Source organism: Pinus tabuliformis, chromosome X (genome assembly GCF_031772625.1).
Source record: "Pinus tabuliformis cultivar Carrire ecotype Pingquan chromosome X, CPIR1, whole genome shotgun sequence".
Lineage (NCBI taxonomy): Eukaryota > Viridiplantae > Streptophyta > Pinopsida > Pinales > Pinaceae > Pinus > Pinus tabuliformis.
Genome location: NC_142308.1, coordinates 1,496,508,381 through 1,496,534,003, shown reverse-complemented (window position 1 = coordinate 1,496,534,003; position 25,623 = coordinate 1,496,508,381). Strand labels below are relative to the sequence as shown.

Genomic DNA, 25,623 nt, shown 5'->3' with positions numbered 1-25,623 from the left:
ATATGATAAATCAAGCTTCTACTTGAGTGTATAGGAGATATTCATTATTAGTCATTCATAATATGAGTACCTACAAGAAATGAACAACTGATATGATTTAAACAAGGATATTGGCTCTTAATATTGTTAGTATATTATTCAAAATATATATAATTACAAGGGATTTTAGTAACTAAAAGAAAAGTATATATATTGTTCATTATAAATCAAATAAAATGATAAGGAAATAAGATAAATGATAATAAGGAAGATGAATTATAAGGAGAATAGCAAGTAGAATATATATATATATATATATATATATATATATATGTTAGAAGAGAATAAGTAATAAATAAGAAAAAGCATAAAGATAAAGCAATAAGAAGAAAATGAAATAATTATATAAATCTTTAATGTTCTAAAAAATTAGATTATTAATATAAAGGAACTAACTATAAAATAACTACAAAGAAATTAATTGAATAAATTTGAAATTTAATATATAAAAGGGAAATCAAGAAATTAATTGAATAAATTTGAAATTTAATATATAAAAGGAAAATCGCTCGAACGTGAAGGAAGTATTGAATGAATAATCTTATCTACTTAACACATGACCACCTCTAACATAAAAGGTGGAGCACCCTAGACGCAGGAGTCACTACAACAAGACCAGCGATTTGCGCCAGATTTAGCGCCAGATTTTAGTGCATTTTTTTTGTAATTGTGATGAGCAACCTGGCGCTAAATCTGGCTCTATTGTACAATTTTTAAAGCGTCCTTTTTTGCACCTGATTTTACATCCTTTTTCACGCTAGATTTTGCATCATTTTTTACACCAAACTATGCATCATTTTTTGCGTCAAATTTTGAAACAAGGTTTGCATCTTATTTTATGACAGGTTTTGCTTCTAGTTTTGTGTCATTTTTTGCATCTATTTTTCATTCTCTTTTGCTTCCTATTTTGTGTCATTCTTTGCTTCCATTTTTGCACCATCATTTGCATCAAGTTTACACTGTATTTTGAATCCAATTTAACGTCTTTTTATGCATCCATTTTGTGTCAGTTTTTGCATCTAGTCTTACGCCAGGTTTTGTATCTAGTCTTACACTAGTTTTTGCTTCTATTTTTGCACCAGCTTTGGTGCCTATCTTTGCACCATGTGTTGAATTTGATTTAGCACCAAATTTTGCATCCATTTTTGTGCCCATTTTTGCATCTTTTTTTGGACCATTTTTTACATCCACATTTACGTTTGATTTGTCTCCATTTTTCCCATCTCATTTTGCACCATATTTTGCGTCATTTGTTTCATCCAATTTTGCATCATTTTTAACACCATCTCTTGCATCTAATTTTACATCATTTTGAGCATCCAAATTTGCATTTATATTTGCATCTTATGTTGAGTCATGTGTTGTGTCCACCTTTGCATCTTATTTTGTGTCTAATGGTACATTCAATTTAGAGCCATTTTTTACGTCTACTTTTGTATTTGTTTTTGCACCAAGTTTTGCATCCAATTTTAAGCTATTTTATGCCCCTTTTTGCACCATTTTTTTGTGTCTACTTGTGTCCAATGTTGCACCATTATTTACACCGACTTTTTCATCCAATTTTGCATTTTTTTGGTGTCTAGTTTTACATCGTTTTCACCATCCAAATTTGCATCTTTTTTTGCCTCATTTTGTGTCCACATTTGCATATAATTTTGTGTCTGAGTTCGAGCCTAAATTTGCATGTGATTAGGAATCATTTTTTACATCCAATATGGCATCCTTGGTTTCACCTTTTTTCAGCCCCATTTTGCATCTTGTTTTATGTCTTTTCTTACATCTTTTTTTTTTTTCCTTTTTGCACCCAAGTTTGCATCCCAAATTTACACCATTATTGTTGGAAATAATACTGAGGGGGGGTGAATCAGTATTATCAGATCAATAAAACTTTTTCAATGCTCAGAAACATATACGCTACTTCAGTTAAGTGAACCCGCGTATACACGCTACTGTGTTTATTGCAACTAGCGTATATCAAGAGATCTTATGATTCAGTTAGCTTATCTTCAGTAAATGCATCAGAACATTATTAACCATATTAACAGTAAACAGGTGCAGTATAATAGAACAGATCATCACACAAAAGCCACACACATGAACAACATGATATAAGGTGGAAACCCAATGTGGGTGAAAACCACCTGCTGCAATTCGTCTCTTTCTTCTTTAATACGAAACTTCTTTTACAATGTACTGGTGCAGTCCTTTACCAGTACGCAGGCTACAACCTGCAGAGGGCTACAATCCTCTTAGCTCTTGTACTAGCCGATCCATTTACTAGTACGTAGGTGCCTACCTACAGAATGCTCCAACCTTTACTCCCCTTGCTCTTGTACTGGCTGATATGTTTACCAGTACGTAGGTGCCGGCCTACGATCTACCCGGGACCATGTTTCATACATTTTCATACTGGATCCATAAGACAATCATCATTGTAGTACAACCTGCATCATTGATCACTGAAGCACTGAAACACTGAAACACTGTCAACAACACAGTCACCAGAACACAGAGCAGACACAGAACTCTGCAATAACCATCAGACCCATCTGCAACTTCAAATATCAATCTTTACAATGTACACGCTACTTGGATGAACCCAACCTGCGTGTATACGCCCTTTTTCCAAGGCCAACCCGCGTACAGATCTAAAAATATTTCCTTATAACTTTGCAGCTGTACCAGACATCAATCATACTATAACACTTATAGAACATTATTTGCGTCAGTATGCAGATCTAGAATAAGCATAATCAACCATATAAAGATAGTTCATTTCAAACCATTTGATCCCGATCTCTCCTTAGATCTTGTTCTCCATCAACTTGGTGAGATCTCTCCTTAGCTCAGATCAAGCAATGCATCATCAACCCATAACCTGCATACTGGATCTAATACTTCATCAGATCTTCAAGACATTTCAGATACTCTTGCATAATGATTTCCTTCTCCTTATATAGCCTTAGGCCTTGTTCAATACCAAGGGCCAAAACCATAGAAAACCAATACCATCAGCTTCAAAACTAGGGATCAACACGTCCGTCGAGACACCATTGTCCAAAACCATAGGCACAACTTCCAAGGAATAACCGCCACGGACCAAAGATAAGTTTTTCCACATACACGCTCTTTTACTGAAGCCAACCTGTGTGTACACGCGACTTGGTATATAGCGAACCTGCGTATACGCGACTTGGTATATAGTGAACCTGCTTGTATACGCGACTTGGTATATAGTGAACCAACGTGTATGAACTTTCTCTTCTTCTTATAGTCTGATCATCAATTCCTTGTTGCTGACCTTCTGCACTATGATTTGTCATCAGTGTGGTTTGCCATCAAGGACAACACTTATCTCATAATGCCAACAATTATTTGCATCATCATTTGGCATATTAATTTGTAATGTTTTTTGCTTCTTTTTAATGCTCAACTTTGCATCTTATTTTACATCTAGTTGTTGTCTTTTTTTGCATCTAATTTGGTGCCCATTTATGTGTCCTTGTTTTTGCCCAATTTGATATCCTTTTGTATGCCATGTTTTGTTCCCTTCTTTGTGTCAACTATTGCACAATTTTTCACTTCTAATTTAAAACACTTTGTATGTCAATTGTTTGGATTTTGTATTAATTCCTAGTTTAACATCCAATTTTACTTTCAATTTTGCATCCATGGTTACATCTGCATTTGACTTCTTATATAGAGTATATTTTTCTTTACATATATGACCCCCTTTATAGATTCATAGTGAAATATATGATAGTTTCTAAATATCATTAAAGCAGATATCACAATTCAAAATCATTTGTAAAGAAATTTAAGAGAAATTGACAACATTCATCCAAAAAAATAACAATGTGTCATTAACAATTTTCAAAACATGTATAAAATAGCAACATAATACTAATAAAATCAGTATTATTTTTAATTAAAACAAGTAAAATTCAAATATGATTAACAAATCAAAATAGTTCATGAATATCGTTATTCTACGATAAATTAACAACATACATAAATCAAACTCATCGTATGATTACAAAATCAAAATGTCTCATTGATATAGGGTAAATTCACAACACCCATCTAAACATAACAATGTCATTCTACACAATAATTTCTTCATAAAAAACAATGCATGTGCATGCCTAGCTACCACCACCAAGATCATCCTCATGATCATCTTGACCATCCTCATTACTCTGATCCACATCATCACCAACACCGCAACTATCATCATCATCTCCTCCTTCACCACCATCATCCTCATCCTCATCCTCATCATCTCTTGATATATGTTGAACATAATTTGGATCATCATCTTGGCAATCATTACCTATAGCATTCTGACAAAAAAAATCAATATTACATGCTAGTATTAATTACATAACACAACGCATGTTTTTGTTATACAATGTTAACCATAAAATGAGGTAAGATATAATATCTAATAGTACTAAAAAATAAAATGAAAATATGGTTTAAAAGTATATTGGAAATCCAACTAAGATTACATACCATAGAGTCCATCCAAACAACAAATTCAACCCATCTCTTTTGCTGCAGCACCTCCTTTTCCAAATGATTTGGAGGTCTTCCATATTTTAGTTCCTATCAATCAGTAAATAGGGAGAAATTAGATAACATTGACTTTCTTCTAGTACAAAATTTATTAAAAAAATATCACATGTTTACTATACTTACAAAGGTTGTTATCAGTGCTTTTAAACCTTTCTGGCCACTACAATGAGTGACTTTTGTCTTGGTTAACCTCGCCTTGGATGCCTTGTCCTTAAACATAAAGCAATTCAATTTATTTTCACACAAATACATGTCTAAGATACTTATAAGTATTAATACATTCTAAATAATGTTTAATGAAAAATTCAATACCTGAATGCTCTCATTGTCGGCTTTTCTTTGTGCATCCAACTTCTCATATGATTTTACAAGTTCTTTCCATACTTTAAAAGGTATGTCAATAGGTCTTTGTTTCAGTCTTTGATCTTGAGGCATTTTTTTAATTTTTCTTGTTTGGTTAAAATTTTTGGTTAAAAAAAACCGAACAAGTAATTCACATCAATGGCATGGGGACTCTATGGATATGTGTAAAAAAATGGCTATAAAGAAAACATCCAAAAAACATATGAGCTCTCCCTTTGATGGTCACTTGGGGCATATGGCTGGAAAGGAACAACTCCATTTTCGAAAATCAAGGACAATCCTTTCTCAAAGTCCTTCCTAATATTTGCATCCCTTTGTTGATCTACACGATGTAACCCTAGGTCACAAGTACCTCTCTAGGGCTTTGTATATGGTACACTGCTCCTACACATAGACAATTGTGCCCTTGTCCATTGAAAGTACCTTTACTTAGCTTTGATTCATCTGATATATCACCTTGATCCATATAACTTAGAATATCATTTAAGTGAAAATTGGGAAGCCTCCTGTGTGGTATAATTCCACTAAAAAGCAGAAGGAGGATTGCTGAGGTGACAATGGAAATGCACCTCATTGTTCTATTAATGTCTGGCCTTTGCCTTGTGAGAGCTTGCTAGATTTTGAAGAAACAGGCTTGATATCATTAAATGGCAGTCATGGTAGTTCGACAGTGAAACCAACATTGCACTGAAGGCAGGGCACACTTCAAAATTGTTGAAAAAAATGTATACACCATGATAGAAAATGACAATAAAAAAGATGTATGTGGTAGATTGAGCAAGGTAATAACCATTCCTGGAAAGTATCAACTTGTAGCTATTATAGTAAATGTTGTATTCATTTTTCAGATAGTTTTTGGGGACAGTGCTTCAAGGATGTATCAATGCCCTACTCAAGAATACATGCTTGAAGATGCCCTGAGAATGACATTGGTGCCATTCTTTGGCATACTTTAGAAAATAAAATTGATTCTCTTGTAGGGCAGAAGAACACACCAATTGGTCATATGGATCACCACATTGTTGAAATTTGTTCCGGGAATGCCTTGCAAAAGAATAGTGATTTGTGTCCAAAGGGAACAGAAGAGTGCAGAACTGATAATATGGCCTTGACATGCAAACTGTTGAATCTGTGCAAGACTAAAAAATACAACAATCTTGTACTTTTTCATATAGTCTTAAAACCAAAATCCAAAAACATGCAGTAAAGGGGGATATTGTTTTCTCGGAAGAGATGCTCAAGAGCCAAGAAAACACCTTATGGTTTGACAACAATTATAACAGTCCTTTGCAGGGATGGGTAGATATATCATGTAGCAGAACATGTCCAAAGTTATAGCCCCTTCATGACATACTTCATTTGCAGGCATCCAAATTCTTCCCAGAGAGGCATTGACAGAGATTCCAACTTGTAACCATTCAGAGTTTGATGTCTCCCTATTTTCCATGATGACTAAGCACTAAGGGAAGGGGCATTGTGCTTCCAAGATGTTAAGGTGGCTGCATTGGATCACTGACTTCACCTAGTAGCTGCATTTTGTACATGCTACAGTAGGGTAGGAAAATGAATAAGTTCACTTGAGCAGTAGTGTAACAAAAATAAGCTCCCTTGAGCATTTTATTTGGTTTTATTGTCAATGATGTGTTTGTTGATGAGGAGGTCAATCTCATGTGTACATGACAAGATTCTGAGGTTCTCATGCACTTCTGAGAAAAGCACATGTCCCCAAGTAGGAGCCAGTTGTTACCCATTATTTTGCACAGGGGTACCCCTATTGAATTTACTTACTAACCTAGTGTTTTTCATCACTAAGAACCTCAAGGACTTGGCTTGTTGGTTTTATGGACATTGACAGAGGATTTGATGACATGGTGGTTAATCAGTGATGTAGTATTTGATGATGTACAGCCCCTTTGTTGGAGCACATAGGGTTCAAGCATGGCATGTTCTTCAGTCAGAATTTCGAGCATCTTCATGTTTCCCTAGGCAATTCACAGATCTCAAGGTAGTTCATGCATTTCAAGGCACAGGTCACATCCTCCAAGGCACACATGGGCTAGTTTCACTCACATGGACTTCTTCTTGACATGCCATGTGAAAATTCCTAGAGCACTCTCATGTTTTGAGCCTCTTTTTACTAAATTTGTGGGGCGACCCACTAACTTGGACATCCATATGGCTGTTGACGATTTTAAAACTTATTTTATGACATGGAGAATCATTTTCATGCTTCATGGAGGTGTCTTTAATTGAGATATGGACATGGTCATGCCTTGGAGGCACCTTTGGAGGGATTATGAGCGCTATTTGAGGAGTCACCCACTTCTAGAGGGTTTATTCCACTTATTTAGAAGGTTGTTACACACTTGAGAACTAGACGATCCCTAGGCATCCCTTTGTTGATCTACACACTAGGCATCCCTTTGTTGATCTACACGATGTAACCCTAGGTCACAAGTACCTCTCTAGGGCTTTGTATATGGTACACTGCTCCTACACATAGACAATTGTGCCCTTGTCCATTGAAAGTACCTTTACTTAGCTTTGATTCATCTGATATATCACCTTGATCCATATAACTTAGAATATCATTTAAGTGAAAATTGGGAAGCCTCCTGTGTGGTATAATTCCACTAAAAAGCAGAAGGAGGATTGCTGAGGTGACAATGGAAATGCACCTCATTGTTCTATTAATGTCTGGCCTTTGCCTTGTGAGAGCTTGCTAGATTTTGAAGAAACAGGCCTGATATCATTAAATGGCAGTCATGGTAGTTCGACAGTGATTATATTCCTTCCTGGAACCAACATTGCACTGAAGGCAGGGCACACTTCAAAATCGTTGAAAAAAATGTATACACCATGATAGAAAATTACAATAAAAAAGATGTATGTGGTAGATTGAGCAAGGTAATAACCATTCCTGGAAAGTATCAACTTGTAGCTATTATAGTAAATGTTGTATTCATTTTTCAGATAGTTTTTGGGGACAGTCCTTCAAGGATGTATCAATGCCCTACTCAAGAATACATGCTTGAAGATGCCCTGAGAATGACATTGGTGCCATTCTTTGGCATACTTTAGAAAATAAAATTGATTCTCTTGTAAGGCAGAAGAACACACCAATTGGTCATATGGATCACCACATTGTTGAAATTTGTTCCGGGAATGCCTTGCAAAAGAACAGTGATTTGTGTCCAAATGGAATAGAAGAGTGCAGAATTGATAATATGGCCTTGACATGCAAACTGTTGAATCTGTGCAAGACTCAAAAATACAACAGTCTTGTACTTTTTCATATAGTCTTAAAACCAGAATCCAAAAACATGCAGTAAAGGGGGATATTGTTTTCTCAGAAGAGATGCTCAAGAGCCAAGAAAACACCTTATGGTTTGACAACAATTATAACAGTCCTTTGCAGGGATGGGTAGATATATCATGCAGCAGAACATGTCCAAAGTTACAGCCCCTTCATGACATACTTCATTTACAGGCATCCAAATTCATTCCAAGAGAGGCATTGACAGAGATTCCAACTTGTAACCATTTAGAGTTTGATGTCTCCCTGTTTTCCATGATGACTAAGCACTGAGGGAAGGGGCATTGTGCTTCCAAGATGTTAAGGTGGCTGCATTAGATCACTGACTTCACCTAGTAGTTGCATTTTGTACATGCTACAGTAGGGTAGGAAAATGAATAAGTTCACTTGAGCAGTAGTGTAACAAAAATAAGCTCCCTTGAGCATTTTATTTGGTTTTATTGTCAATGATGTGTTTGTTGATGAGGAGGTCAATCTCATGTGTACATGACAAGATTCTGAGGTTCTCATGCACTTCTGAGAAAAGCACATGTCCCCAAGTAGGAGCCAGTTGTTACCCATTATTTTGCACAGGGGTACCCCTATTGAATTTACTTACTAACCTAGTGTTTTTCATCACTAAGAACCTCAAGGACTTGGCTTGTTGGTTTTATGGACATTGACAGAGGATTTGATGACATGGTGGTTAATCAGTGATGTAGTATTTGATGATGTACAGCCCCTTTGTTGGAGCACATAGGGTTCAAGCATGGCATGTTCTTCAGTCAGAATTTTGAGCATCTTCATGTTTCCCTAGGCAATTCACAGATCTCAAGGTAGTTCATGCATTTCAAGGCACAGGTCACATCCTCCAAGGCACACATGGGCTAGTTTCACTCACATGGACCTCTTCTTGACATGCCATGTGAAAATTCCTAGAGCACTCTCATGTTTTGAGCCTCTTTTTACTAAATTTGTGGGGCGACCCACTAACTTGGACATCCATATGGCTGTTGACGATTTTACAACTTATTTTATGACATGGAGAATCATTTTCATGCTTCATGGAGGTGTCTTTAATTGAGATATGGACATGGTCATGCCTTGGAGGCACCTTTGGAGGGATTATGAGCGCTATTTGAGGAGTCACCCACTTCTAGAGGGTTTATTCCACTTATTTAGAAGGTTGTTACACACTTGAGAACTAGACGATCCCTAGGCATCCCTTTGTTGATCTACACACTAGGCATCCCTTTGTTGATCTACACAATGTAACCCTAGGTCACAAGTACCTCTCTAGGGCTTTGTATATGGTACACTGCTCCTACACATAGACAATTGTGCCCTTGTCCATTGAAAGTACCTTTACTTAGCTTTGATTCATCTGATATATCACCTTGATCCATATAACTTAGAATATCATTTAAGTGAAAATTGGGAAGCCTCCTGTGTGGTATAATTCCACTAAAAAGCAGAAGGAGGATTGCTGAGGTGACAATGGAAATGCACCTCATTGTTCTATTAATGTCTGGCCTTTGCCTTGTGAGAGCTTGCTAGATTTTGAAGAAACAGGCCTGATATCATTAAATGGCAGTCACGGTAGTTCGACAATGATTATATTCCTTCCTGGAACCAACATTGCACTGAAGGCAGGGCACACTTCAAAATTGTTGAAAAAAATGTATACACCATGATAGAAAATTACAATAAAAAAGATGTATGTGGTAGATTGAGCAAGGTAATAACCATTCCTGGAAAGTATCAACTTGTAGCTATTATAGTAAATGGTGTATTCATTTTTCAGATAGTTTTTGGGGACAGTCCTTCAAGGATGTATCAATGCCCTACTCAAGAATACATGCTTGAAGATGCCCTGAGAATGACATTGGTGCCATTCTTTGGCATACTTTAGAAAATAAAATTGATTCTCTGGTAAGGCAGAAGAACACACCAATTGGTCATATGGATCACCACATTGTTGAAATTTGTTCCGGGAATGCCTTGCAAAAGAACAGTGATTTGTGTCCAAATGGAACAGAAGAGTGCATAATTGATAATATGGCCTTGACATGCAAACTGTTGAATCTGTGCAAGACTCAAAAATACAACAGTCTTGTACTTTTTCATATAGTCTTAAAACCAGAATCCAAAAACATGCAATAAAGGGGGATATTGTTTTCTCAGAAGAGATGCTCAAGAGCCAAGAAAACACCTTATGGTTTGACAACAATTATAACAGTCCTTTGCAGGGATGGGTAGATATATCATGCAGCAGAACATGTCCAAAGTTACAGCCCCTTCATGACATACTTCATTTGCAGGCATCCAAATTCATTCCCAGAGAGGCATTGACAGAGATTCCAACTTGTAACCATTCAGAGTTTGATGTCTCCCTGTTTTCCATGATGACTAAGCACTGAGGGAAGGGGCATTGTGCTTCCAAGATGTTAAGGTGGCTGCATTGGATCACTGACTTCACCTAGTAGCTGCATTTTGTACATGCTACAGTAGGGTAGGAAAATGAATAAGTTCACTTGAGCAGTAGTGTAACAAAAATAAGCTCCCTTGAGCATTTTATTTGGTTTTATTGTCAATGATGTGTTTGTTGATGAGGAGGTCAATCTCATGTGTACATGACAAGATTCTGAGGTTCTCATGCACTTCTGAGAAAAGCACATGTCCCCAAGTAGGAGCCAGCTGTTACCCATTATTTTGCACAGGGGTACCCCTATTGAATTTACTTACTAACCTAGTGTTTTTCATCACTAAGAACCTCAAGGACTTGGCTTGTTGGTTTTATGGACATTGACAGAGGATTTGATGACATGGTGGTTAATCAGTGATGTAGTATTTGATGATGTATAGCCCCTTTGTTGGAGCACATAGGGTTCAAGCATGGCATGTTCTTCAGTCAGAATTTTGAGCATCTTCATGTTTCCCTAGGCAATTCACAGATCTCAAGGTAGTTCATGCATTTCAAGGCACAGGTCACATCCTCCAAGGCACACATGGGCTAGTTTCACTCACATGGACCTCTTCTTGACATGCCATGTGAAAATTCCTAGAGCACTCTCATGTTTTGAGCCTCTTTTTACTAAATTTGTGGGGCGACCCACTAACTTGGACATCCATATGGCTGTTGACGATTTTACAACTTATTTTATGACATGGAGAATCATTTTCATGCTTCATGGAGGTGTCTTTAATTGAGATATGGACATGGTCATGCCTTGGAGGCACCTTTGGAGGGATTATGAGCGCTATTTGAGGAGTCACCCACTTCTAGAGGGTTTATTCCACTTATTTAGAAGGTTGTTACACACTTGAGAACTAGACACCGTACTCTTGCTTGCATGGGATATCACTTCACCATGTTTTGAGGATTGGACCACACTTTCTTAAGGGAACATTGAGCATCCACAACTTTTGGGGAACCTTTGGAGGCTAGATGTGCCACCTTAGAGCCTCATTCGTCATTCTTTAAAGGATACATCCCTCTCCTTGGGGGTTACTTCATGTTGATCATTGTACATGTGGCTTGACCACTTTATTTTATTGTTGATTAGAGTAACGAGTTGTAGGAGAAGTACATTTTATTTTTCTTAGGCCAAGATCTAAAGAATCACATGAGATAATATTATTTTATTATAAAGGAAGTCTAGCATCACTCTATGTAAAGAGATGCACTTCCTCAATTTCACTCATGGTTGGATTTTTGTAGCTCTCACTCCTTGGAACTTAATTGACATATCTTTCTTGGAGCATTTATGGTGTAAGGGATTCTTTTTTTGTGGATGATTGTTTTCAATTCTTGAAGCTTCTCTTTCTTGGTTATTATTTGAATTTTGGTGCATACAGATTAATGATGAAATGCTCGTCTTCTACAAGACTTCAAGATCAATCCATTTAGGGGGTAAGTTACCACTTGGAAGGGAGATGTTTTACGGTTTTTCTTCTGCATTATTCCTTTGTTTATTTGGTGATTATTTGGCACCTTGCTATGTTTTTCCTTTGGTTCCCTAGTAAGAAGTATTAAGTACATTTATCAAAACATATTTGATCTTGTTGGTGAAGGTTTTCCATTGAAAGTTCCCTTCTTGTAGACCTTGATATTCATTTTTATTCTTCATTGAGTGAGGGATCACTCTTTCCTTTTGGTTCTAGACTCTAGTCTCAAACCCCTAATCCTTGAACGAAATAAGCCACTTCTCCGAAGAGTTTCTTCTTGACCTCATAAGCCATTTGATTCTCCTTCCATCACTTATTCTAAAACCCTAAAAACTCCAAAACTCTATTTTACTAAGGCTTCTCTCAACTTCACCTTGTGCCTCATTTCTTTGTCTTATTAATAGTATTAGGTATATCCCCTTGAGCCAAAGGAGAGCCAGCCTAAAGTGAAGAGGATAGGTTGTTGAGGTGAAGGTGGTGACCATCCTAACAGTTCCCTGAAGTTGTACATTGTGGATTAGGGCTCTTAACATTACATACAAATTGAGAGGTAACAAGAAGAATGCACCCTTCCCCACAGAAGCAGCGAATGATTGGAGATGAATTGAATTCTTAAAGGAGGTGGGAGTATTTTGTGGAATCCAAGCAACTAACTATGACAAGGGGCAAGCAACAACATTTTCTTGTGGGGGAATCTTATGGAGTTAATTTGCTAATTTTGCAGCAGTTTCTTAATTGTATTTCAAGAAAACCTGCTAGCTCATTTGCATGTGAGAGAGATTGCAAGACAGTACATTTCATTGTCCCCAATAAGAGAAACAAGTTGAAATTAAAGAAATTATGATACCTGGTTTTTGTGAATAGCAGTTTATGGTTACCGAATAACAATATGTTAAAAAAGGCCTCCAAGCATGACATTCTACTTTCTGATCATAAAACAAGAGGTTAACACTAATAATACACCTTTCATCCCCCAGTCCATGGAAGCATTAAACTATTACTCATCAGTGTTTGAGTCGCTAGATGCTACACTTAAAGGGATAGCAGAAATCGTATGAATGTTGGAAAACAATGCCTTGCCTGAGACACAGTGAACATAATTGCTTGTGAGGGAGAAGAAAGGATTGAGAGGTATGAAGTTACAGGAAAATGGAGAGCTAGAGTGACTATGGCAGGATTTAGTGTATATCATCTCAGTGCTAATGTTAAGGACACGGTTAAATCTTTTTCTGTTAATCATATTGCAATAGTTATAAGACTAAGGAAGAAGGAGGAGCTATGTATTTACTATTTTGGATGGTTGGACAAAATTCTCATTGCGACATCTGCTTGGCATTGAGAGGCAACGACTATAAGAATGTTCTTGTACAAGAATTTGTTATAATTTATCAATACCATTGTTGACACTGCATGTGACTTTCATGTGTGTCAGGGAGGAGTTCAGAAACCTGACACAATAACTTATTATAGGGGTAAAAGATGAAACTAATTTAAGGAAACAATGGTTTTTACCTGTCCTGTTCAACCAGGGATAAGATAATTATTCGTTTGTATTTTGCTTCCTTATCCAGGTAGACAGGAAAATGCTAAGGCTTGCTAAAATCAATGATATGCCTGCCTACACAGTGGGTAATTGGATAGAGATAGTTACTATTTAACTTTCAGGAACTTATACTTCACTAGCTAAAAAGTTTTGGATTTTTTTTCTTATGACCTTGAGTACAGAGTCTCATAATCAACTAGAAGAAAAATCAAGTCTAACACATACACTATTAACCTTCCTGTCACATACGGTTTGTCACACTATATATTAAAATAAGGTTGATCATACTAACAATAAGGTTGTATAGTTTAAAAGGAGGGCTCTCCTGACTGCATTTGGTTGGTTTATAGAAAAGATTGCTGGAATGTGTAATGTGAATGCTCTGCTAATTGTTTTTTAAGCATTTGGAAGTATTAAAATCCCCTAGGATAATTAATGTAAGACCTGTTAATTAATGTGTAAAGATGGCAATTGTCCTTGGGCTACCTTAGCTATTCGTGTTTAGTGATCTGTGGTATTATAACTCCTCAAGTCACTATTAAACCATGAGAACCATGCCCAGGCAGACTAGTGTGACATTGTGGATGAGAACCAAAACTAGACTCCTATAACCTCCTTTTTCATCCTTTAAATTGCAGAATTAACTGACTGTTCTAGTAATCGTTCTTGAGCACCTGAAGATGTGCACCCTAAATAATAAGAATAATACCCTGTAACATATGAATAGTCCATCCTGTGCATGTAGGATATGCACATGAGGTCCAATAAAATCACTAACCAGAATACCAGGTGTTATTAAAGCCTCTACAGGTTGATATATATGAATGTTACAGTGTGCAGGAGTATGATTCAATTCCATACGAAAATACAAAACATCTGATAGGATTTCCTTATACCTCATAGGCAAACAACCATTGTCCCTTATATAGATGAGCAGAATAAGTGCTTGGTTCTCTACACTAAATAAAGACAAAGTATAGTACTTATTGCTGACAAAATAGGATTTAAATCGCGGTTCAATTGCTTGACATTCAGCTGGTCACATAATTGTAGAGTGCATAATCATAAGTGATGTTGCGAGCCTCATTGCTCAAAGTCTAAGGGTCTTGCGAGCCATAATCACAGCCATGTATGGCATATCTTGTGATTATGGCATTTTATGAGGTCAATTCTTGTGAAGACATTTCAGTTTATAATAAATTTTGAACCTCAACAGAGTTTTTGCAAGACCTGGCTGAGCTAGGACATCAATAACACAGCTGATATGAATGACATAATCTAGCCTCAAGAGGGAGCCTCTTTTGTTTCATCACTCTAACAATCTATGAAGTGGTGGAAAGCATAACAACTTCCCCTTGAATATGACACCTAAACTGAGTACAAATCCTAAATGATGCAGCCCTTGGTGCATGTCTCTCAAAGTATCGATATTTCAAATGTTGAAAGCTCTTGTGCCCATTTGATATGCATTCAATTGCAGTTCCCCTGAAGAAAGAATCTTATAAAGGTGAGGCCATGGCCAATATGTTATCCATATCCATTGGAGTTGCCATTGCTTGACAACTTTAGTGTGATCAGTCACACCATGATTCACATGGGCTTCTACTCAACACTGGCTGTTGCTATTGTAAGAGTCTTCAAGCTCGTTGAACCCATAGTATTGATAAGTGTATTCTTTGTGTCTCTGGTTTTCAAATTCTGCCTATGTTTTCCTCTCAGTATCATTATTTCAAATGCTGAAAGCTCTAATTCCCATTGCTGTGTATTTGGTTGTGGTTTCCCTGAAGAAAGAAGCTTATAAAGGTGAGCCCGAGGCCAATATGTTGGCCATATCCATTGGAGTTACTATTTCAGCTTATGGGGAGGCCAAGATGAATGCATGGGAGGTGATTCTCCAGTTAAGTGCAGTTGCATGTGAGACTACCCAATTGGTTCTCATACAAATTCCACGAACATCAAAAGGGATTAAGTTGAATCCCATCACATCTTTGTTGCTCCTTGTTGCCTTGTTTTTCTCAGCACCCCCTGGGCCTTAGTAGAATATCCATTTCTGATAATCAGGGTCTCTTCATTTGATTTGGATTACATGACATTTCTGCTTGTGCCTTGGCTCTTAATCTTGCAGTGTTTATTCTGATAGGAAAGACTTCAGCCTTGACTATGAATGTTGCTGGTCTTGTCAAGGACTGGTTGCTCATAACATAATCTTTGTCTGTAATAAATGAAAAGGTTACAGTCATAAACTTGAGTGGGTGTGGACTGGCTTTTCTGGCTGTCTGTTACTATAATCACTTGAAACTTCAAGCTCTCAAGTCCAATGACAACCAACCAAAGTACCTCAGCAGTGCAGCTGATGCCAATGATGAAGGAGAAGGTTTGATAATGACGAGTGGGAGATTCTCAATCAGAGATTCAGAACCAATAGAGAAAAATAAAACTCAAGCTTCAAGATTAGGTATTTAGATCATTAATATTGTCTTGTGCTAGAGATTATTGTTCTTGGATTGGCTCCTCTATGCCCAGATCTATTTGCAGGGAACAGGCCAGTCATTCACAGTGAAGAAGATAATGACAAGATTAGTGTATAATGATGGACATGATGGTGCCATGGTGCCAACCTAAATCTCAAGTAAGGAGACATATGTTCATCAATTTGTCAAGAAGCATGGCCTACAATTCAATTGCTCTAAGCCTATCACTTCTTCCACCTGTCAAATAAATTGTTTCTTGTTTGTTTAGTTGACTATGGTTCTAATAAATATACTATTGTTTGATGTAAAAAGACAAAACAAAACAAAAAATATGGAAAGTTGTGATCCCAGTTTCTAACTACAAATTGAAATCGGATTACCATAGTGACCACCTCTGCTTATTGGAATCAAAAAGGGGGTGGGTTATGCACAATCCTCCGTATCATTTGCTATTACCAGAGATAATTAAAGCCACCCTAAGCTCAAGTCTTAACTATGCTGATAGGGTGTTTGGGGAGGGGGATCCCTTACCAACCCACTATAATTTGCACAAAAGCATCCTAAGAACATATGCAAAATCAACCCTTCAATGAAATGATCCAAGAATATAGGTACTCAAACATTGATTTTATCAAAGAAAAATACAAGACAGAAAGAAAAGATCATAACAAGGATTAGAAGAGTCTAAGAACAGTGCTCACTGTCTACAGAGCCAAGACCAATGCAGAAGAGTTCTTCCTTCAGTTTCCCATCTGAGAAATCAGTTGCATGCCAGACCCAAGTTTTATCACTACCTGCGTGCTCCTGAAGTGACATTGGGGAATGAACTGCAAGGCAAAAAGTTGAAATATGGCAAATTTTTCCAATCAAGAACTCTAAATAATTTCATTAGGACAAGGCGTAGAGGATTCATGACGACGACAAGAAAATAATGGCGCTTTGCAATTTTAGCACTCTCTTGCAGAAAAATACCTTTTTTGAAATCGTTTTGACCACGAAGAAACGCAGATGAATTGTTGGAAGTCGTGCAGAGAGAGATCTGGTGGCTCGTGGATCGATTCTGGGGCAATGTTTATGCGATTGAAAACCATGATTGTTCATATGCGAGCTACTGAGCTCGTTGAGAGGGATACGCGCAATGGCGCCAAACTACCAAGAGGATTTGAATTTAAAGGTGGGATAGAATATCTACCGTCCGATCATGTCATCGACGGCCATATATTTGTGTTTCAGTAAAACGGATTTTCAAAGAATTTGAAATATTATACATTTTATAGAATTTGAAATATTATACATTCTATTATTTAAGCTGAATAATAGTTTTACTTTGGAAAAATAATTGGGCACATCAAATAAAATATTCATGCGACGGACATAGAACTCCGAAACAATAATGCACCCTTCTCTAGCTGATGTGTCAATGCTTTCTTTGAGGTGGAACTTAAAGAATTAAGTAATTATTCATTATTAAATTGGGATTTTATATAAATTAATTGATTATTTATTAATGTTAATTTCATTTTATAATTTTATAGTAATTTTTAATAGATTTTTGTTAAAGATAATTATTTGAGTTATTATTGTATCAAGATTTTTGTTGTGTCTTTTATTATTATATTTTAATCCACTTTAAACATGCTCAAAATATGTTTTCATCTTCATTTGTGGAGATTATCTACTTGCATATTCAAAAAGTTTTGATGTAGTTTTTGCCTTGAAAAATGATTATTGTGATTGTAATGGTGAGAAATTATTCTATAAACAGTGTTAAGTGTTATTTAGAATAAATGAGAAATTCTTTTTGAATATATAAGACTAATCTTTGAGATAATAGATATATATTCCCTAATTATCACATAAACAAGGGGTTAATCTTGCATTTAGTGCTTTATCTCTGTAGAGTTTCGCTAAACAAAGGGAATACCTCCTCCTGCGTGACTTCGATTGTCCCACCCTCTTACAGGATTGCAAAGCATTAAGAATTGAATCTTCTTTATTTTAAAGATGTAGTCTTGTCGAATATACCAAAAACATAGTAGGATTCTTTCATTATTGACAAAATCAAGCACATGTGCAAGGGAAGTATTCATCTATGGATGGTTAACAAGTTCATTAATAACTACAAGCAAACGCTTCAAACTATGTATTTAATGATCTCTAGTCATCATCTAAAGAGTTCAAGAATCAAATCAATTCCAACCTAAGTTCTAAGTATATGGTAAACCTCTACTCTAGAGGTTCTATTATCGTAAAATTTCACAAATATGGAAGTTGTGGCAAGGTCTCAAAGGAGGGACTTTCTTTTTGGGGCAAAACTAACCTTTTTTCAAAAGATAGTTTCTATAATTGAATCCATCTTCAATATCCATTTCTTCAACCCCACTCTGCCGGATTTGAATATTGAATCCCCCCTACTTATTTTGGGATGAGATGATCTTTCAAAAGCCAACATAAATATATTGGGGACTTACAACAATATACAAACTAAGCAAGGAAGGGTATACACACATGTGTTAGAATTTGAATTGAAGTTGACTTGAGCAAAGGTATAACAATGCATATTTAATTAAATATTGGTGATTTTAACAACCATGTCCATTAGATTAAAATAATGATACTTTATGTGTATCTATATGCAAAGACAAAATACTTGAAAGGCACCTTCCCAACAACAAAGGTCATTATAAGGAAAATGGAAAAATAACAAGTTGATGGGTGGTATGATTGAATGAAGAATCAAAGGGCAAGAAAGAAGAGACATCCAAGTTTAGTCCTAATAAAAGATTTTATGGCCCCTTCCAAGGAGTGCGTTATTAAGAGGGACACAAACATGATCATGGAGTCTGTGCTAAAGTCTTATGGGAGAAATAGGAAGCATGTGAATAAGATATTATGGATTTCAAAAGAGAAATCATGTTATTCAATCCAATAGAAGCAAGGGGATTGGTGCTACTTGAGACTCCATAAGCTCTAAATCAATTGGTGAAAGCAAGAAGTCTAAAAGATAAATGCAAAGAAAGGAATATCCATCTATGTACAAATCTACAATAAATAAATTCAAAATTATACAGTGTTTCCATATAGACAATGTTAGGTCCCTATAACACTAGTGATTCCCCCATTACTAGTGTCATTGTGGCCCTTACTGTTATTGTTGTGCCCTTATTGTCCCCATATTGTTATTATTGTGCCCCATAGAAGCCCACTATTGTTATTTTTGTGCCCTTATATTATTATTGTTATGTTGACTTTGATTATATTGTGACCCCTTAGACTCCTATATATAGAAATGAGGCTTTGTCATTTGTATCATCCAATAATTGTTCTTTTGTGTAATGTAAAGGAGGTTGCCCCCTCGAAGAGGCTGATTTCTAAGTTGTTGATCTATCTTTTCTATCTTTTTGTGAGTTGGTTTCATAACAGACAACCTAGGTTCGAACCCTAAAAAGTGTAGGGTCTTTGTGAGTGTTTGTGAGGGAATGTGTTTGACATCACATAATTGGATTCCCTTCATCATCAAAGAGACATGTGTCCCAAAAGTCAATTTGGTTTAAGTGGATGTTAATATGATACATTGTATATTTTCTGAGGGTAGTAGCACAATTGGAAAAAAGCATGTTGGCAAGCCCTTGTGTATCCAAGTGATTGAAAGTTCAATCCCCCAGACATATCTCACCAGTTGAACTTAAAAAAAATATGATACATTGTATATTGCAAAGCCATTAAGTTAAGTAATGACCTTGGCTAACCCAAATATTTAATTAGAATTTAAGCTCAAACACAACATTAGAAATGAAACCTTCACTCTAGATCTAAGGATATAGGGGTCAACATTGGATATTGGATACAAGACAAGGTGATCAAATGTATCTCTTGGACTAGCATTTTTTACAAAGGAATACAAATTTTAATGCTTATATTAACATGTATGTATAATATAATAATGAAATAGTCACTCTTTAGTTCATGGATAAAAGTGTTGGTGTGGAAGGAAATCTCGAGGGATGTGTCACTATAGTCATAAAAATTGCATTTATTGTGGCACATGGAGAACTTATTAATTGGGTGTAGCTTTAAAAATGGATAGGAGTGTTATCCTCCCCACCTAACTGCAATTCCTACAAACGACATATTTAGTGATTAATGAGTATATTGTTGTAATAATTTTGAACCCTGTGTTAAGAATTTGCCCACTTTTTCTAAGAGATCTAGATGGGTAAAGTGAATGGGAAAACTGGGAATCTTACCCATACTAGAGTAGTCATCGGCAACATAGTGAGAGGATTGAAGTTGGGAAACCATGGCTTCACTAGAAGACCAACTCATCCCCAAAACCATGGACCTTGGTCAAGGAGTTTTTTCTTATCCTCAAGACATTTGAAGATCACCACAAAAAAACATGGGTCTACATCCACCCAAACCGGCGTTCATCCAATCCTATCATAATCGAACAGAAAAACGCTACTTTTTCAATAGAAAATGGGGAATAAAAGTATCACCCAAGGATAATGACCATCGCATCAAGCGCTCAATCATAAGGGAGGAGCAATAATTTGACAATCACACGTCCTTGATTTCTGTTGATTTGACTCTGAACACTCACGTAATATTCTCTTGCTTGGCGAATTAAACACCACTGCATGGAATGGACGAGGATTGAGCCGAACCCTGGATGAAGCCCACTTCATTCTCATCTAAACACAAAACTATATATACGTCAAAGCTATTACAATAGATTCTTAATGTCAACACCTCGAGGTTCTGTTTATATGTGGCTACCTTTTATGGTTACTATTGAATGTGTGATTGGCAATAGTAATGGCAACTTAGGGCTGCCAAATTTCCTTCGATTGCCTCACTACATCCTAACGCAAATAGTTGTTCAATGCCTTGGGTGTCTTTCAAAACTGGTAGGCAGCGTCTTCTTTGATATTTCTCGATGGTTTTAATTCCACTACAATCACAACTTTCATTTACATAAACTTCGTGTTTTCGCACGAGCGACGATTGTTCCAAGGTGAAATGTCACTTGGATGGTTTCAATGTTGTTGACCCATCATAACTAACTAACGGATATGCCCATTACAATTTTATACCACCCCATTATCAATATCAATTATGCATGGGAACCAATTAAAGCAACTTTTCACATTAATTTTATATGAGCATGAGAACATGTGTTAACAAGCAGCCCATAAAGCCTCATTTTGAATGCCATAGTCACTTAGAAGGAATTCCTCTTGTAGTAGCATCCTCCCTACTAAACTTTGCTAGTGCTAACATTAGAACCACCATTACAACAAGATATCTTTCTAGTGTTGACAACACCATTATAGTAAGATACCTCAAGAGAGACAGAAAATTTAAAAAGTATGATAGTAATATGTATCCAGAAGATGGTATTGAAACTAGTAATTGTTCACGAATCCATAAGATTGTAAGGTCATTCTCATTATCATAATCATTGTCATCATCATCACCATCATCCTTGTCATTGTTATTGTCATCATTACATTATCATCATAATCACCATTCATGCCATCATCATCATCATTATGGACATTGTTTGCAATTGTTCATAATTGTAGATGTTGTAAGAAATATCATCAACCCAAAAAATGTGATCAGTGCTAGAAAAGGGTTGTTTAGGACACATTGATATACGTAAGAGAAATAACAACTCTATTTTTGACAGATGATCGATGATGATCATCATCACCACCATTATCATCGTCATTGTCATTTTTATCATCCCCATCATCATCGTTAATGTAATTTCTATCGACATTGTTGTAATCATGCATCATCATCATTCATGCCATTATTGTTTTTGATGATGACCTAGATGAAAATGATGATCATGACACCAAAGATAATGCTTATGATTATGACAATGACAACATCTAAAATTGGGAAGATTCGCCAACGTCATTAGCATCGTCATCATCATAATCATTGCCATCATCATCATTGTCATTGTAACCACTATCGTCTTTATCATCATAATCACAATTCATGTCATCGCCATCATCTTCATTTTCATCATTGTCAATATTATTGACATTGTCATCAATTGTTCATAATTGTCAATGCCATAAGGAATATCATCAATGCAGAAAATATGATGAGTGTTGGAAAAGGGATGCAAAAGCGAACATAGAAATGGGGGCAACAATAGAAGTAAAATTGGATGAAAAGTGGATACAACATAAATAGATGCACAACAACATGAAAAACCTGACACAAAAGTGGATGCAAAAGTAGATGCAGTTGTCAATGCAAACTTGGATGCAAACATGAAGGAAAAAGTGGAAGCAAACATGGGTCCAATGGTAGGTGTAAAACTTGGCACAAATTGTGGTGAAACAAATGTGGATGCAACAACGGAAACAAAAGTATATGCAAAAATGGATGAAACAAAAGTGGATGCAATAGGGGATGCAAACGTGGAATCAAATGTGGTTGCAATGGTAGGCGCAAGATATGGTGCAACAAAAGTGGATGTAACAATAGACAAAAAATATGCAAAATAAGATGCAAAAATGGATGTAAAAGTGGAAGCAAACATTGATGCAACAGGCAAAACAAAATTGGATGCAAAAAATGGATATAATGTAAGTAGATACAAAACGAGATGCAAAACCCAATGCATAAACCTGACATAAAAGTGGATGCAAAAATAGATGCAAAAGAGGATGTGAACATGGATGCAAAATTGGAAGCAAACGTGGATACAACAGTGAGTGCAAAACATGGTGCAAATTGTGGCATAACAAAAGTGGATGTAATGATAGATGCAAAAAAAGAATCAAAGTATGATGCAAATGAAGATGTAAAAAGGGATGCAAAAAGTGAAATTTAAAATGGGTGCAACAGTGGATGCAAAATTGTGTGCAAAAGTGGATGCAATAGAAGTCGATGCAAAAGTAGATGCAAAACGAGACACAAAACCCGATGTAAATCCCGGTCCAAAATTGGATACAAAAAGGGATGCAAAAATAGATGTAGTAGTTGATGAAAACCTAGACGCAAACGTGGATGCAAAATTGTAATCAAAAGTGGGTGCAAAAGGAGGTGCCAAACTAGGCGCTAATTATGGCACAAAAATATTAGATGCAATAGTGGGTACAATAATAGATGCAAAAGAGGATGTAAATATGGATGCCAAACAAGAGAGAAAAGTGGATGCAAAAAAATTAGATGCAAAATTTTATGCAAAACTAGACACAAAACACGATGTAAAACTTGGCGCAAAAGGGATGCACAAATGGATGAAAAAATGGATGCAAAAAATGATTTAAAAAAGGATGCAAAAGTCGATGAAAAAGTTGATGCAAGTGTAGGTGCAAAAAGTGGATGCAAAAGTATGTCAAACAAAATTAGGTGCCAAACTTGATGCAAAACCTGGAACAAAACCTGGTGTAAAGGATGACACAAAACTTGGCATAAAATTTGGTGCAAAACGTGGTGCAAAACCTATTGCAATACCTGGTGCTAAACTTGGTGTAAGATTTGGTGAAAAACTTGATGCAAATTTTGTGTCAAGTTTTGCACCATATTTGATAAATGGATGCAAATAGCACCAAAAATGGGCTCTAGATGCAAAAAAAGAAGTAAAAAGGGACGCTAATCGCTGGTTTTGTTGTAGTGAGTACGCTCCACTTGTGACTGAATCAAAACCCTTATGTGAAAGGCAGTGAAAGGGAGATATTATAAGAGAATGGAGGAGAGCATAAGGGGATTCTTACCAGAAGGCAAAGAGAAGCAAATGGGAAGAATTTGATAGATGGTGAGGAAAATTGAGCAGTTATTCTTGGGACTTTTGGGCACGGGGGACAAATTACTTCAAATTAGAAGTAGTTTGGAGCTAGGTACAAATAGGATACTGAACCCTCTGTTACAGACATTCAAATTATGCAGGTGTTTGGAATAGCTGCAGGTACTTCATCCATTTCGTTTGTGCAGCGGCCTCAACAAGCACCCTCCATAACCTCTTGGCAACATCCTCAACCAGGTTTTCACAAACTGAACTTTGATGGGGCCTCTCGGGGCAACCCTGGCCCTGCGGGCCTAGGAGGTGTCTTTCATAACCACAAAGGCGAAATTCAACATATCTTCAGTGAATCTATGGAAGAGGCTACCAACAATGAAGCAGAATTTGCAGCATTAGAGCAAGGACTCCGGATACTAATTCACTTGGGAACAGGGGCTACTATTGTAGAAGGGGATTCACTACTAGCAATTAATGTAGCGAGGAAATTACAGAAGGGATCAAGACCTAGAAAGGTTACGAAGCACTGGAGGCTGGCCAAAGTTATAGAGCTCATTGCAGAGCACCTCACAATCCTCGACGGAGTCATTGTGCAGGCAGTGAGATGGACTGCAAAAGCGGTAGCGAACTGCCTAGCGAACTACAGGGCCAATCATCAAAATACCTACCCGGACACCTGCTGGCAAGATGTAACATGTGAAGAGCTTCAGGCCAAGTGTTTACAACATTCAAGGCACAACATTCTGAAAAAGGGGGAGGGGTTGAGCAGTACCGTGGTACCATTCACCAATAACGCATGAGGACAACCATTAATGGACATTCCCTGGGTCATTATGCCCCAAATTGGAATTATAAGGGGAGGTACCATCACTCAAATCGGAAGGGGAGGAAAATCTCGCAGAAGAATGAACATCAGATAATGCAATGCATAGTTGAGGACACGTGGCCCATGAATAGTAGCTACAAGCGTGGCAACTTCCTGGCTTTGGATCGGAATCAGGGGAAGGCATGCGAAAAACTAAAAGGGAGTAATTATGTCAGAAACCGCTGATGCCCAGTTTCTGAAAAATGAGGTTGCATGGGGGCCACATGCCTAATGTCTAGAACTAACCACCTGCCCCCGCCAGTTAGACACCCAATGAAAAACACGTGGTCTTATGCACCCCATATAAATGGGCCTTCTCGATATATTCCCATTCTGAGTGCTACATTCTGCAAGTGCTCCAAATTTTCAGCAATAAGGTCATATAACAATCCATGTGGCCCTAGGCTGGCCCCCATTTGACTCTTCCATGGTTATTTTCTTGTGGTCTAGTGTGATATTATGGTGTGGAGTCGGGACTGTGGGTCGCGGCTAAGCCCTATCCTTAGGCCCCCTCCTTCACGATCATGTGTTGTGGGGTGTGGCCATGGACTAGGGCTTAGCCCTAGCCCCTTCCCCCATAACCTTTGTGCATAAAACTTAAATACAAGCCTAACCACCATATGGTTAAGTCACATTATGTAGTGCGTTGGTTGAGACATGTTGTTGCTTGTTGCTTGGTCACAAGTTCGATTCCCGTGGGTAGCTTGGCCCCTTAACAAATTTTAACAATGGCAATAGGAGGCCACATGG

The 25,623-nt window shown here is 36.9% G+C and overlaps 2 protein-coding genes across 2 annotated transcripts; one reads left to right on the top strand and one right to left on the bottom strand.

Annotated features, from left to right (window-relative positions):
• Nucleotides 1-4,017: 4,017 nt before the first annotated feature.
• On the bottom strand, nucleotides 4,018-5,282 carry LOC149145705 (uncharacterized). Its single transcript, XM_089449909.1, has 3 exons — nucleotides 4,741-5,282; nucleotides 4,555-4,647; nucleotides 4,018-4,382 (listed from the first exon to the last, which is right to left on the bottom strand). Exons 1-3 carry the CDS (start codon nucleotides 4,867-4,869, stop codon nucleotides 4,185-4,187), a joined length of 420 nt encoding a protein of 139 aa, XP_089306035.1. The 5' UTR covers nucleotides 4,870-5,282; the 3' UTR covers nucleotides 4,018-4,184.
• An 18,869-nt stretch (nucleotides 5,283-24,151) lies between these two features.
• Nucleotides 24,152-24,808, top strand: LOC149145704 (uncharacterized). The gene has a single exon (XM_089452537.1). It carries the CDS (start codon nucleotides 24,152-24,154, stop codon nucleotides 24,806-24,808), a length of 657 nt encoding a protein of 218 aa, XP_089308663.1.
• Nucleotides 24,809-25,623: the final 815 nt, after the last annotated feature.

Coding starts and splice junctions, on each gene's coding strand:
- LOC149145705 (XM_089449909.1), bottom strand. CDS start 4,869: ATGTATTTGTGTGAAAATAAATTGAATTGCTTTATGTTTAAGGACAAG. Junction 4,648..4,740: donor AAGCACTGATAACAACCTTT/GTAAGTATAGTA, acceptor ACTGATTGATAG/GAACTAAAATATGGAAGACC. Junction 4,383..4,554: donor TTGTTTGGATGGACTCTATG/GTATGTAATCTT, acceptor TTTTTTTGTCAG/AATGCTATAGGTAATGATTG.
- LOC149145704 (XM_089452537.1), top strand. CDS start 24,152: ATGCAGGTGTTTGGAATAGCTGCAGGTACTTCATCCATTTCGTTTGTG.